Here is a 15,441-nt window from a genome sequence, read left to right as displayed (position 1 = left end):
CAGTACCTTTTAGAGTGGCATGTACGGTCCACAACAGTACCTTTTAGAGTGGCATGTACGGTTCACAACAGTACCTTTTAGAGTGGCATTTCTATCCTAGCATTGAGAGTCATTAAAATTACGCTTACAGTCCCTGTTATAAAGTCTGAATCTTTATGTAGGAACCATATTTCTCGATGGATAACCTACAGCCTGGTAGGAACTACAGTATCGCGGTCCGAGCAATCAGTAATGGAATAGATTCTACACCTATGACCGTGTTCCAAGCAACAAGTAAGTTACATAAACTGGGAATTTTTTTGTTGGATACCCTTAATCTCGATATCCACTTGGGACACTTTTGATTGTTTTCTTAAGCATCTTTTTTTGGATATCTGAGATTTCTCTGTTATCTAATTGGTTGAAACCAAAATGCCCTGGCTTCTGATTGGCTAATAGTTTTCCATACTTCCCGGGATATCGAATAAAGATTTAATTAATCTGCATTTAAAAAAGATCGAGATCAAGCATTGATCTCAATATCCATAATAAAAGAGTTCCCAGCTCTAGTCTTTTGTTCGTTGTAAAATAATTTAAAGTTTTTTTAAAATATACATTTTTTACCATAACCTCAAAGCCATCGTTTTCATTGCCTCCTTTTATGGGTTAACTAATTTACTTAGTAATTAATATTCTTTAATGACCGTTGCCATGTCTTTTCTAAGCCTCAAACTGCATTGCATATTGTATAGGATTGCAAATTATGTTTCAACAGATTGAGATTAAGATTGAGATGATTAAAGTTAGGAATAGGTGCAAATATTATCCCTCACACCCTACCCCTGCACCTTGCTGCGTAAATTAGAGACGATTTTAAAGTTGTGAATTTTCGTGTGACGTTGGAATTCCAGGGAGCTTGGACTTATATTTCCCCTTTTAAAAGATATTAATTGAACCGTGCTGCGTAAAATAAAGACGATTCAATTCCTATGGAAAATGGGAATTCCAGTAGCTAGGAGTTATTCCCCCCCTTTTTGAAAGGTATTTCAAACAATGGTTGTGGACTCTAACAAGAACTCTGTTTTATAGCTATAAATGTCAAACCCTGCTGCATCCACCATGCTCAGATTTCAGTGCTTTGTCGCCCAAAACATCAGGGGTCTTCATTCTTCAACATCCGTTATTTGCATTTTTTTTTATTTTATCCTAAACTATTTTTTATTTATTTTCGTAAGAAATGTTTGATGAATCATATCCAGCCCTTTATTCTATTGAAAGACGTGCATAGGACTCGGACTAGGGATTAAATGGATCATGGATTTAAATATTTATGCATGGTAGTCAATACAGCTTGTGCCTAAAACAGCATTTTAACATTTTTACGGGACTTTTTTTTTAAATGTTCCTTTTTATAAACCTAATATTATTTTTGAGGATATATTTTAACTCTAATTTTTTATATCCGTTTCTGAAAGCAAACCAAAGGTTATTTTGATTAACCATCTATTTAAATTAGGACCCTCCTCCCCTGTGATCGAGGTTGTAAAACCTATTCCTGGCGGCCTCAATATCTCCTGGAGGACGGACGTGACCTCCAAGCAGGAGAAGTATGTCCTCACTTACACTAGGAATGATACAGACAAGTAAGTTCATATTGTGTTTTTTTTTTCATTTTCTCCCCCCCCCCCTCCGGCCCCCCCGTAGAATATCTTCCTGGCTCTTCCTAGTCGCAGCGTTAGTTTTTTTTTGGAGTCGGGAGGAGGGAAATAATATTAAAAAAGATTTAGTAAGTGAGAAAATATGATGCCTATTTAAAGGGAGTGACTTGCAACATGTAATTGAGCTTATAGTGCAGTTTTGTAGAGAAAAACTTAAGGATTCAATTGATACCAATGAGACATTTTTACTGTGAACAATTTTTAAACAAGAGCGTAAAGTCGTTTGTAATCACTAGTTGTTTTAGTTAGCAGAAATATGCCGCATTGGTTTCAAATGTATCCTAAAGTTTTTTTTCTAAAATTCTGCACTATTGTTATCGCAAGTCACAAAATCTGATTTACACGACAAACAGCTTATTTACACTGATATGAAAAGATCAAATAGTAATTATTCGAAAAAAATATTGTTGTGGTAAATGTGTAGATTTTGAGAGTCCTTACAGAATAATTTTATTTCCGAGTTTTGTTTATTTCTGGGAACCGCTTAACCCCTTGTCATTGTCCATTGTTTCAGTTTGTATCAAATGTTAATTAAATTCCTAGATTTTAATTCTAATTAATATTAAATGTTATTTTGATGAAAAATTACATTATTTAAGAAAAAATAATAAATTAATTTGATTGATTATAGGTCCGTGAATGTCCAGACCACTGATAAACTAACATCTCTGACGAATTTATATCCCGGGGCCGGATATAATATCAAGGTAAATTTAAATTCTAATTCTACTACACTAACAGGAATAGTACTCCATATAGTACGGAAGTACTCCCTGTAATTTAATTATACTCCATTAACAGGAATAGTACTCCATATAGTGTGCAAGTACTTCCTGTAATTTAATTCTACTATGCTAACAGGAGTCGTACTCCATCTATTGTAAAAGTACTCCCTGTATCTTAATTCTACATAATTAAGAGGATTTGTACTCCATTTAGTGAAAAAATACTAATTATACTCTTATCAGCAGAAATAATACTCCATATATTAAATAGCATTCTTCTCTGTATTTTAATTCTACTCGATTAACAGGAATAGTACTCCATAAAGTGTAGAAGTACTCCCTGTATCTTAATTCTACTCCAAGAACAGGAAGAGTACTCCATATATAGTATAAGTACTCCCATTATCTTAATTTTACCAAATTAGCAAGATTTGTACTCCATTTAGTGAAAAATACTAATTCTACTCCATCAGCAGAAATAATACTTCATATATTATATAGCAATCTTATTTGTATTTAATTCTACTCGATTAACTGAAATAGTACTCCATAAAGTGAAGAAGTACTCCTTGTATCTTAATTCTACTCCAAGAACAGGAAGAGTACTCCTTTTATTGTATAAGTACTCCCTGTATCTTAATACTACTTCATTAACAGAAATAGTACTCCATTTATTGCAGAAGAATTCCTATTTCCTTTATTTGATTTACTCCTTATTTCGCTTCTAGACATTATTTAAGATTGAAATCAAGATCTATCTGGTTAACTTTTAAACCTTTGTTACATTTAGACAAATTTTCACACAATAAACAAATCTATATCGAGCGTTAAAGATCAAAGGTTGGTAATCTTTAAACTGCGCAACTTAATTGCAAAAAAAAAATCCGCAAACTGTTCACCTCCATCAAAACCTTGTTGCAAACCACACTGTTTTGCAATCTGCTAAAGCCTTTTTGCAAACAGAAGGCATACAATCTTTGCAAAACCATTCCCCGGGCGGTTTAGCATATTTTTGCATATTGCAGAACTTAAAACAAGTTTAGTATAATCAGCTGAAACCAGAAAATTTTAAATCTTTACTTGATTATTTTTGCATTTTTAAAACCAAAGATATATATTAATTTTTATTTCTTAATTGTGTAACGTTCAACAGAAAAGATGTGGGTGAGACTTTTTCTGTTTCCCTTTTAAAAGTGAATGGTTTTTTATAATTATTTTTCTTTATAAAGGTGTATGCAGTAAGTCACAATTTACGATCTGAACCCCTCTTCACATTTACAGCTGTTCTTCCGAATCCACCGAGGTAAACATATTTTGGAGAATTTTTGAATTTATGAAAGTTTTAAATTGATGTTTGGTATGAGGAGATGGTTAATAATTACATGGTTTGGTGGAATTCTTACATTATTTATTTAGACATTCATAAAAAGATCAATGATAACAGAATCTAAATGTTTTTTTTTTCACGATGAAAACATGCAAACTGTCCAGATTCATTATTGGGGGTCTATACACTAGATTCTAATTTAGAAAACATTAAATAAAAAAATATAAAAGAAACCATATAACTTATTTTTTCTCAATAATTTAATTGGTTTCTACAAAATTGTCTTAAACTTCATTTATTAAAACAGGTTTCCGAAACTGGGTTTTACAACAAACCCTGTCTTAAGTTTTGGAATCCGAGATAATCCATAGAGTGAAGAGTTTGTTTTTAATTTCAATAAATGTGGAACTAAAATCTACTTTTTTACTCTGCAGAGGTTTGGTCCATCACCATCGCCGAATTGTGAAACTTGTGATATTTCAGTAATCTGAGTATCTTGGCGGTGAAGGAGAATATGGTGACCCTATCCTGGCTTCCTCCTGTAGACTCTCTTTACACTCAATATGTTATCAGGTATAAAGAGACTTTTGAAAGAGACTTTTCGCGATCTTTAAAAAATGGATCGTTTAAAAATTTTAAATGTTCACCAATTTAGTTTTGGTAGGAAATGAAAAATTGATTCTTTTAGTTTTCATTTTTTTTTACTTTAAAATGTCAAGGAGTAGGTTTTATCCATTTATTATTAAAGGGACTGTAAGCGTTATTTCAAGTAACCTTCCATTTATAAATAGTTATGTTCGATTCACAACGGTACCCTTTAAACCTTTGTCCGGACAACGATGAGGAGATGCTTTCATTTGTATAGCTGAAGATAGTACTGGGAGACTTGAGGTCACAGTGTACACTTTACTATCCGTGATAGTGTACACTGTACACTGTTCACTGTACTCTCCGTGATAGTGTACACTGACACTGTACTCTCCGTGATAGTGTACACTCACGGTTTCTTGGCACTTAATTTCCCGCTATAAACAAGAATACCTACGAAATCCTTGATTAAGCAAAGGTTTAAAGGGTATCGTTGTGAATCGGACATTCCACTTTATAAATGGAAGGTCACTTAAAATTACGTTTACACATATAGTCCCTTTAAGTTATGGATTATATGTTGTTACTAAGAACACAATTAACAATTGTATGTTAAGATATCGAGCATATGGGGATACTATTGAAGAGCAGGAGTGGACTGAGATAAACTCTATCTCTAATGAGTTGACCCAATACGTGCTCAAGGATTTATCACCTGGAGAGCAATATGAGATACAGGTAACAGTTTTCTTTAAAGGGAGTGACCGGATATGAAACATATTTTAGCTGAAAATGCCGTGAAAAAAAACGATTATATTTTTGTAATTATCTGATAAAAATAATCTAGAGTCACACGTTTTTGGTTTTTTCAATTACAACCACCAAATTCAATCATCTTCTTTGGACAAATCCAGATGTATCTTTTTATAAAAAAAATTACTTGATTTAAATATTGTTTGTAAACACCTCAGTTTAATTTCAATGCTCATGGCTTAAGGAAAACTGGGATCGTATATTACAATATTTTCGGTCTACTCATGGATTTTGGAAAACAGGGATTGTAAATCACAACATTTTCAGTGTACTCATGGATTTTGGAAAATAAACATTGTAAATCACAAAATAATTCTAGTCTGCCCAAGGATTGTTTTATTTTGATTGGAAGTTGATTTTATTTCTTCTTTTTTAAATATAAAATTTAGATTTATTTTTGAATACAAAAATGTTTAAGGTTGACTCTATGTCCCACCGAGTAGCGAGTGGTAAACCCCTGGAGGTGACTCAAACCATATCCCCTCAACCTGTCACAGATATTCAACCCAGTCTAGATGCTGAGAATATCACCCTGCAGTGGCCGAGACCTGATGGAAGGATAGGTAGGTCTATCACCGTTTTTTTTTTTGCTAAAAAACGTCAAAGGGGTCCCAGTGCCCACTAATTCGAGACTTTTTGACAACAAATTTTGTACAGGCTGGGTTTGGTCTTAATAATTGAGATAAAAGGCTGAAATTTTTACATGCAGCCTCTAATTATGGTCATCTACACAGATCACAATTTACATTGTAAGAGCGGAGCGGAGGTCAATGACCTCTATTTTGTCCTCAATGAACTCAGAAAATACTACTTTTTTACCCTAATTCAATTATGATAAGTAAATTAGACATGTTTTCATATTTTTTTTTGCTACCACATAAGTCATGCGCTGATATAGACACATATATCCGACCTCCATTTTGACCTTCCTTTGATAATGTCCTCCAAAAATGGTCAAAATATTAAATCAATGAAAATAAATTGATAAGGTTAAAACACATAAACTTTGGCAACCAGCAAGAATGTTATTATAAAACAATTAAATATGTACAACAATAAAAATGCTATTATATTGTTAAAAACAATAATATTTACATCTGTAAGAATGTTCCTTGAAGTGTTAAATCAACCGATTATAATATATATTTTCTTATGTCAAAAAGAGGCCTCCCTGTGATTTGATACATAACATGACCTTATTGAAGGGCAACATTATTATAGATTTATAGCTTTTACCCAACCCAACTAAAAGAGGTTTTCTGTCAACCATCATAAGAACCTCGTTTCATAGAGTGAAATGTCCGAATCAAAATGGAACCGCTTAAATCTTTATCTGAGTAACCATGAGGAAGATATCATCATTTTTATTCTGGAAATTTCTTTTAATCTCAAATATTAGGAATCTTTGAACGATTTTAATATTTCTGTCTGTGTCTCGAATAGTGTGCATTGTTTGTTAACATATTTTGCCATTGTTTAGACCAGTATTATGTAACCTGGTTCCCCTTGGAGGATCCGGAAGATGTGCGCGCGCGCGAAATTCCTGGTGACGCACCAACAGAAGGAATTTCGAGGATGGTCTCTGTGCTCATCGAAAACCTTAGGTGTGTTAAATTTAATCTTATTGGTAACTTCAAGTTTATTTTTAAGTAATTTTTTAACCTGATATGGCCCCGACTTTGTGGCTGGTCAGCATTAAAAAAAATGTTATTACTTCTGTTTATTACTATTAAGTAAAAAAGAAATAGTTAATTAAAAAAAGGTTTAAACTGTACAGTGTACAGAATGTAATATTTTAAAAGGACCAAATTTACCAAAATGCGCCAAAAATCATGTACCATATTGTACCGTTTACCATGTACAGGCCTGGCGTGTTGTACCAGTTCGAGGTGACGACCCAGTCCAACAATATTCGGAGTAAGACAATACAATCTGCCATCAGAACCCAACCCCTCTGCACCAGCGAGCTCATCATTGTAAACAAACAGGAGGTGAGAAAACCGGTTTTTGATGACAACTCAATTTAAAATAATTAGTTTAATGACAGTGGCTAAACACTGAAACTATTCGATAACAACATCAAATAAACATAAGATAGATTATGTTTCGTCTCCTTATTCCAGATTCTCATGGGTATTGGGTACGTCTCATTGTAAAAATTGTATATATTGTATTTTTTAAATTGTATATTGTATATTGTATATTGTATAATATTGTATACTAGAAATTCAAGGCGCTTCGCGCCCTTCTTTCTAGGCTTTTAGGGCGCTTCACGCCCATCTTCTATTTAAATTGTGAACGTGTTCTTTTTGTTTACATTTAAAAACAAAGAAGAAAAATTTTTGCGGATTTTTAAAAAAAGTCGCGGATTTTCGAGAATTTAATTTTTTTTACAAATTAATTATTAAAAGCCTTTAAAACACATTTTTTTTGTAATTTTTATCATTCATAAACCTTCCCTGTGGACACGTGATGTCCCACAAAAAATTTGGGCCCGATCGGTTCAACCGTTTTGACGTTTATTGGATACAAACAAACAGACAGACAAGCCAAATTAATATATAGATTGTATATTGTATATTGTATTTGTATATTGTATATACTTTGCTTGTCTTTCTGTCTGGGTGTTTGTTTGTATCCAATAAACTTCAAATCAGCTGAACCGATCGGACCTAAATTTTGTGTGGGACCTCACGTGACCCCAGGGAAGGTTTATATATAATCAAATTTCAAATATTTGTGGTTAAAAGTTTTTTATTTTTGTAAAATTTTGAACGCGCGCAAAAAAATATTGCGAAATTTTCAGTTTTTGATCTATGCTGTACAAAGAGATGCTCACAAATAAAGCCACAATTAAAAGTTAAAATAGAAGATGTGCCCGTAGCGCCCTAAAAGCCTAGTATATTGTAAATGATAAACAATACATTATTTTAGATTCAACGTTTTTATTTCTTTTTTGATACAATCTTCCTAATAATTAGTTTATCAAGTTAAAAAATAATGTGTGAAAAAAAAAAAAATACTGGAGATGCAAAGATCCTTGTAAGACATGTATATCTTAAATACTACAACAGAAAATGTTTGTAATAAAAGTTAGAAAATAACATATCTGATAATAATAATTGCTAATAAATAATTATTATTATTTTGTTCAGACCACTGAGTCACTTGTACTCAGATATACCCCCACACCGATGCAAAGATCTACTTTTGACACCTACAGGTATGTACTTTACACTTTTACTGTACACTGTACTGTACTGTACTGTACTGTACTGTACTGTACTGTACTGTACACCGTACTGTACACTGCACATATTCTTTGTAAATGCACAGGAAACACATCATCTTACATAATTTTCTAAAATATTCTTTTTTATGAGAAGTGAATTAATATTATATAAATTGTAAAAAGTATGAAAAAATAATGCTGTTTAAATTTTAATTTGACATGGCGCCCACGTACCTCAAACTTGATAAAAAGATGTAAATTTTCTGATAATCTTGTGAATGTTGATTTTTTGCATTGTATTGCATGACTTTTCATCTGTAAAGACTTTATCAGTTGATGTTCAACACAAAAAATTGCAAAAAGTTTAAACGTTTAATTAGGCTAGACTTTTTTTTTGCAGAATGTCACGCTTAATTTACTTTTGCAATTTACTCACTTGCATTTTATTGTATAAAATTTGGTCACTAGTTTTTTTTGACAAACTTAAGAAGGTGAAAATATATTGTTGAAACTTTAAAAGATCACATTTTTCGTATATTTAAACTTAGTAGGAAGTTTTTTATAATTTTTTTTATTAATTTGAAATTACTTAAAAAAAATTTTATTTTTTATTTTTTTGATAAAATTTACGTTTTACCGTCAGAATCATTGTTGAAATCAAAATCAAAATATAAGATCATGTTAAACCAAGTAAAAATGTTACATATTACATAGGAGAGGGAAATAAGGTTAAAAGCTGAAGTTTTTTTTTGCCGAGATGCTGGATGGGTCAATCTGCTGAACAATCCAGAGATGACTTCAATTGAATCATTTTTCTTTTTACATAAGATTGTTAGAGAAAACTAAATTTTCTTTAATTTAAAAGATCAAGACTTATTTTGTGAATCGTGTTGTTATCTCTTTAATTATAGGTTTTCATGAAACTATGTAAAAAAAAATTTTTATGATAAACAATTTTTTTTAAGGTTTATGCTGTCCGATCCCGATATACCCTTCAAAGAAAAATTTGCAAGTGACTTGGACAGAAAGGTAAATATAGCGGAAACTCAAAAATAAAAAGATAAAATAGCTTAATATTTGAAAATGGTGCTTATATCTTGCGGAAGATGTCTTTTTTTGATATGAATAAGATAGATTTGATAATATAAAACTAATATTCAATTTAATTTAACAAACTTACATACAAAACCAGAATAAAATGCTGAAGCTAAGGTGTCGATTTAATTAGAATCTTTGCTTAAGAATGTGTATTTTATAACTTTTAAGATTAATACAATTTCATTGAATATGTTCAAAGCAAATTAGTTTGGCACTTTTTTGTCGGAGTAAGGTCAGATTATAAGAGCTGAAAATATCCTACCTTCACGGTCGTATTAAAACAGATAACTTAATTGTGGTGATTTGCTTCATTTGGTTCGTTTTTTGCCTGTAGTTTCTTTCAGGGATAAAAGGCAGTAAAAGAAAATTCAATGTCAAGTTAAAATTGTCAAATCTAAATATTTGCCCTTCCTACACTATGTCGAATTTTGACCCTGGCAAAAGGAAAATAGAAAAAACGATTTAAAGGACCAAAAACGTTGCAAAAACGATCCAAACTCGATCCGAAAACGTTGCAAAAACGATCCATAAACGATCCAAAGATGCAGGTGTGGCAACAATCGTGTTTGGGTCGTTTTTAATTTTTTTAGGATAAGATTAATTTATGCAACTTAAACATATTACAGTTTTAATATCTTTGAAGTTTTATTGTATTGTTTTTTCAAAACGATCCCAAACGAAATTAAAAAGTAATTGTGTTACAGGTAACATTCTTGAACCTGGTCCCTGGTCGGCTTTACAATATCACGCTCTGGACAGTGTCGGGGGGTGTCACCTCAAGACCTCAAGAGAGACAGGTAGAATCTTAACTTAGGAGGATTGTTTACAAGTAAACTTCTCATTCATTTTAACCAGAGGTGTATTCAAGAGAGACAGGTAGAACCTAAACTAAGGAGGGTTGTTCACTAGTAAACTTATCATTAATATAATTAAACCAGGGGTGTAAAATTTTTCGAAAAATCATTTTCTTTTCCCACCCCCTTTTGAAAATATTTTTATTTTTCTTAAAGTTATATAATATATACGATTGCCCGGGCCATGGAGCCCATATTTTCTTATTAGTTTTTTATTCTCTGACTTGGGGAAAACCAATGATATCAAAAGTATGAAAAAGAAAGGAAAAATTTCTTTTTGATTTCTAAATTTTTCATTTTTTTCCCAGATTAAAGAAAATATACACCCTGAATTTTATTTTTAAACTTCATGTTTTTATTTATTTATCATTAATATAATCAAACCATGCAGTGGTGTATAATTTTTCGAAAAATCATTTTCTTTTCCCACCCCCTTTTAAAAATATTTTTATTTTTCTAAAAGTTATGATTGCCCGGGCCGGGCCCCGGAGCTCATATTTTCTTTTTAGTTTTTTATTCTCTCACTTTGGGAAAACCAATGATATCAAAAGTATGAAAAAGAAAGGAAAAATTTCTTTTTGATTTCCTAATTTTTCATTTTTTTCCCAGATTAAAGAAAATATACACCCTGAATTTTATTTTTAAACTTCATGTTTTTATTTAGGAGAGACTTCATCCTCAGCCTGTATCCTATATTAATGCAACCAGTATATCTTCCCAGGTAATTTTATCCACAAAATTATCCTCTTGAGTCTATAGGGTATACTGATACTGTGTACAAAGAAAAAACAAATCGCAATTAGTTGTTTTAGCAAAGTTAACATTATGGAGAGTGTGCTAACGGTTTTAAGGCAGCCCGCCTTTAAACTTGACTCTTGCCTGGCCCTCCACACTTTGTTTCATTGAAACATGGACCAGTGACGCCCTGCCAACCAATATGGTGGTACGGTTTGATGAGAGCTAAATCCTGACTCCCATGGGATGATGGTTGACCAATTTATTTATTTATTTATGTTAAACTCAAGGGTGGGCCATATTTACCGTACAAAAAAGAATTCTAGAATTCACAATGAACTTTTGGAATTTTTTCAGGGACGCTAAGTTATTTGTTATGAGTAGTCTTTAACAATTTTCTCTTTATAGACGCAACAGATAGAAGTAAAATTAGTAGCGATCAAAAGCGCTTTTTTATCGCATTAAGCCTATACCCCCATTCATTTTTCACGAACACTCCCTTTAAGGGAATGTAAGTTTAATTTCAAGTGAGCCTTTATGCACAGATGGCAATGTTTTTATTCACAACTTCTTTAAAGCTTTATCTGATCAAGTATGCAAATTATATATCAATGTTTTGAATTCCGAAAATTGATAATTTTCAATTGTGGTTTCTCTGCATAAGTGACTTACGCATTCTACTGCAGGAAACATATTGATATATTTTTACAAGTTTACACTCCCTTTGATTTTATATGATAAAATAAGATGATTTTAATTCAGGAAATAAGTTTGGTTTGGGATCAACCTCAGGGAGACTTTGATTCCTTCGAGGTTCTTTACCAAGATGATCAGAACAGGCTCATTCAGAACTATACTATTACAAACTCTATCACCATTGGGAGCTTGAGACCATTCAGGTAAGTTTCATACTGGAGTAGTCTAACTTGGTTCCTCTCAACTACAGGGGTGTATATTTTCTCTAAAAATCATTTTCATTTTTGAGTTATGTATGTTTTTAGGGTTTTATTGGCTGAATTTGGGAAAATAAATTATTTCTAGAGAAAATTAATGAATTCCTGGGTTAAAAGTAACTAAAAAATAAAATTAAAAACTTGCCTTTTTAAGCCCCATTTTTCTTTTTTCCCTTAAATAAATAAAAAAAAATTAATTCCGAAAAATAAGCACCCCTGCTGAACTAACCGAACTAGTAGTGGACTAGGAATTCCTTTTAATATTAAAAGTATGACCTTACATTTTAAAGAGTTTAGTTTTTATGTCGTTTAATTGATATTGTAAGTAATCGTTGAAAATCTAAAATGTAATCACCAAAATGGACTTTGCAAAAGAATATAATATTTTTAAAAAGACAATTTGAACTCACATTTTCTGAAGTTATTGGGTTTATTTTCTAATTTTAATGTCACCGATTCCCCCTACCCCCCCTCCCTTTATTCACCGAATGATCTCTTAATAAATGCTATGCGTAAATAAACTCCATTCTAAACTTGATTGACACAAAACACAAAAATCTGTACTCTAAACTGATAATGTCGAAAATCTGTGCTACAAACTAATAATATTTCGAAAATTTTCCATGTTTAACTTGAAAAACTTGCCGACGCATGTACACACAGCTTCGCATAATACTATTATTAGTAGGTCTTCAGGTGTCATTAGGTTAACAAATAATTCTATTGTTTAGTCAATTTATTTCAAAATAAAAATTAAAAAACCAAACTTTTGCAGAAATAAAATAACTGCATAATAAAATAAATATTGCTTTTTAAGGTAAAAAAGTGTCTTATAAATTTCCAAAAATGTTTTTTTTTCAATTTTAGTTATTCATTATTCATTCAATGGAACAATCCATTGTGATTCCTGTTTAGGAATAATCCATGGTGATTTCTATTTGGGAATTATACATTGTGATTCCTATTTAGGAACAATATCTTCATCGTGATTCCTATTAAGAAACTTTATGTTTATTGTAATTCCTATTAAGGAATTATACATTGTGATTACTTTTTAGGAACTAAATGTTCATTCTGATTACTATTTAGGAACAAAATGAACATTGTCATTCCTATTTATGAACAACATGTACATTGTGAACACTATTTAGGCACAATTTTTTCATTGTGATAACTATTTAGGAACTATCCGTTGGGATTTTAATTAAGGAACAATTGATTGTAATTGCAATTTATGAACTAGATGTTCACCGTGATAACTATTTAGGAACTATCCATTGCGATTACTTTAGAATCAATATATTCATTGTCATTTAAAATCCAAATAACCTTTAATGTTTAGAACAGTTTAAAAACTATCTCCTGTTATTTTTTTATATTTTTATATATTTATTATAGAAACTACACGTTCACTGTTGTTACAAAGTCTGGAGATGATCAGAATATGCCAAGACGATCTACAACATTCAGTGCAAATTATACTACCGAGGTTAGTTGGGGCTCTTTAAAGGGACAATTAACGCAATCTTTAGTGATTCTACAGTAAACAAATTTTAATCTTGATTCACAATAGTACCATGAGTAAACAATTTAGGTTTCAATTAGAAACTCATAACTTTGAACTGAATTCTATTATTTTATTATTATTATTATTATAATCATTATCATTATCATTATCATTATCATTATCATTATCATTATCATTATCATTATCATTATCATTGTCATTGTCATTGTCATATCACTTATCACTTATCACTTATCACTTATCACTTATCACTTATCACTTATCACTTATCACTTATCATTTATCATTTGTCATTTGTAATTTGTCATTGTCATTGTCATTGTCATTGTCCTATCACTATCACTATCACTATCGCTATCCTTTATCATTTATCAACTATTATGTAAAATGCTACTCTTGTAGGAGAGTGTGCCCGGTAGTTTAGCAAGTTTTGAACCATTGGACGTTAAACCCTCGCAGATCACTTTTCAATGGAAGTTACCGCTATTACAGGTTGGACATGGACATATTAAAAAATATAAATGAATAATTTGGTAAAAACATAATATAATATAGAAAACATTAAAAGTAGGAAGTAGAAAAGATTAATTGAAATAAAAAAGATTCATCTATAAAGTTATGAACAATTATCTGTTTTGTTTGTTTGTGTTTTTGTATGTCTAATAAAAATTCATGATCCCCTACTCCGATTTGTATTTAATCTGAAAAGGAAACTCGGAAAAACTTCTGAAATATTCTTAGCTTGATGTAAAGACCTAAGTTGAGCGGATTGGGTTGACTTTTACAGTAACGTTTATAGTAACGTTTAGTTTCCAGGCGAATCTGGATTTCCGAGCTAGTATAGGAAGTTAATTACTAATGTAATGCTTGGGATCATTTAATAAATAATTAAGTTTTTTTATGAAGAATTTGGAAAATAGAAAAAATTAGCTTAAAGAATTTATGAGCTGGATTCAGATCAGCTTTGTTAAGTCAGATTTTGCAGTACAGCCTTGCTTTCAGGCTAATGGTGTTATAACTGGTTTTACTATTCAATGGGGACCTAAACCTGAAGACGGGAAACCTTTTATTCCTGCAGAAAGTCGCCATTTTGATGCCTTTGAAACCCAGGTAAGTTTAAAAATTTCCCGCATTTTTTAAATGTCGTCATTTTGTAAAATGACGCCAATTGTTCTATTTTAATGCCACTTTATAAAATGAGGGTTCCATGAAATGACTTCTCTTTTTATAAGTTAAATTTGTTGTTTAAAATCCATAAGTCATTTATCTTGAGAATTGGAGTTGAACAAAAGACAAGTTACTAAGTTGGTTTGGTATTTTGTTCATCCTTCATCTGACGAAACGTTTAAAACCAAGGATACCTTGATGTCACGAACATGGCGCTCCCAAAAAGGGTCTCATGAAGTTACGTCTTTAGTATCATTAAAATTAAATTTTTTATGTAGGGAACAATAACAGATCTGGTTCCTGGTGCCAAATATACTTTCCAAATTCATGCTAGGACTAAGGTAGGAAACATTCTCTAATGAGCGGAGCAGTTCTTTTGTTTTAATTAGAATTTTATTTAGTTGGATAATTACGTTTTTTCTTTACTAGATTGGGTATGGGAAATGGTTTATTCGGGAGCAAAAAATGCCGATTTTACCACCACCCCCTGCTAAAGACGTGTTTCCAACAGAGCAATCCAGGTAAACGCCCCTGTTAAAAGCGTGTGTCCACCACAGATATCCAGGTACCAGGTACCTCCCCCCCCCTCTTTCCTGCTAAAAGCGTGTATCCAACGAAGATATCCAGTTATACCTTTTCTCCTGCTAAAAGCGTGTATCCAACAAAGATATCCAGTTATACCCTTTCTCCTGCTAAAAGCGTGTATCCAACGAAGATATCCAGT

The 15,441-nt window shown here is 31.6% G+C and overlaps 1 protein-coding gene across 1 annotated transcript in view; it reads left to right on the top strand.

Annotated features, from left to right (window-relative positions):
* The window catches only part of LOC111700373 (tyrosine-protein phosphatase 10D), a 39,937-nt gene that overhangs the window by 13,310 nt on the left and 11,186 nt on the right, over positions 1 to 15,441 (top strand). The window contains exons 12-30 of the mRNA XM_023471261.1: positions 162 to 273; positions 1,496 to 1,622; positions 2,329 to 2,404; positions 3,652 to 3,725; positions 4,233 to 4,322; positions 4,955 to 5,075; positions 5,569 to 5,713; positions 6,631 to 6,754; positions 7,015 to 7,141; positions 8,306 to 8,373; positions 9,348 to 9,411; positions 10,185 to 10,277; positions 10,999 to 11,055; positions 11,832 to 11,968; positions 13,421 to 13,511; positions 13,953 to 14,042; positions 14,553 to 14,660; positions 14,996 to 15,058; positions 15,147 to 15,238. Coding sequence (XP_023327029.1) covers positions 162 to 273; positions 1,496 to 1,622; positions 2,329 to 2,404; positions 3,652 to 3,725; positions 4,233 to 4,322; positions 4,955 to 5,075; positions 5,569 to 5,713; positions 6,631 to 6,754; positions 7,015 to 7,141; positions 8,306 to 8,373; positions 9,348 to 9,411; positions 10,185 to 10,277; positions 10,999 to 11,055; positions 11,832 to 11,968; positions 13,421 to 13,511; positions 13,953 to 14,042; positions 14,553 to 14,660; positions 14,996 to 15,058; positions 15,147 to 15,238 — 1,859 coding nt within the window. The remainder of the gene's footprint in view (positions 1 to 161; positions 274 to 1,495; positions 1,623 to 2,328; positions 2,405 to 3,651; positions 3,726 to 4,232; positions 4,323 to 4,954; positions 5,076 to 5,568; positions 5,714 to 6,630; positions 6,755 to 7,014; positions 7,142 to 8,305; positions 8,374 to 9,347; positions 9,412 to 10,184; positions 10,278 to 10,998; positions 11,056 to 11,831; positions 11,969 to 13,420; positions 13,512 to 13,952; positions 14,043 to 14,552; positions 14,661 to 14,995; positions 15,059 to 15,146; positions 15,239 to 15,441) is intronic.

This window comes from Eurytemora carolleeae, unplaced genomic scaffold (genome assembly GCF_000591075.1).
Source record: "Eurytemora carolleeae unplaced genomic scaffold, Eaff_2.0 scaffold178, whole genome shotgun sequence".
Classification (NCBI taxonomy): domain Eukaryota; kingdom Metazoa; phylum Arthropoda; class Copepoda; order Calanoida; family Temoridae; genus Eurytemora; species Eurytemora carolleeae.
Note: the sequence above shows the minus strand (reverse complement) of the source record. Positions and strands in the feature narration are given on the sequence as shown.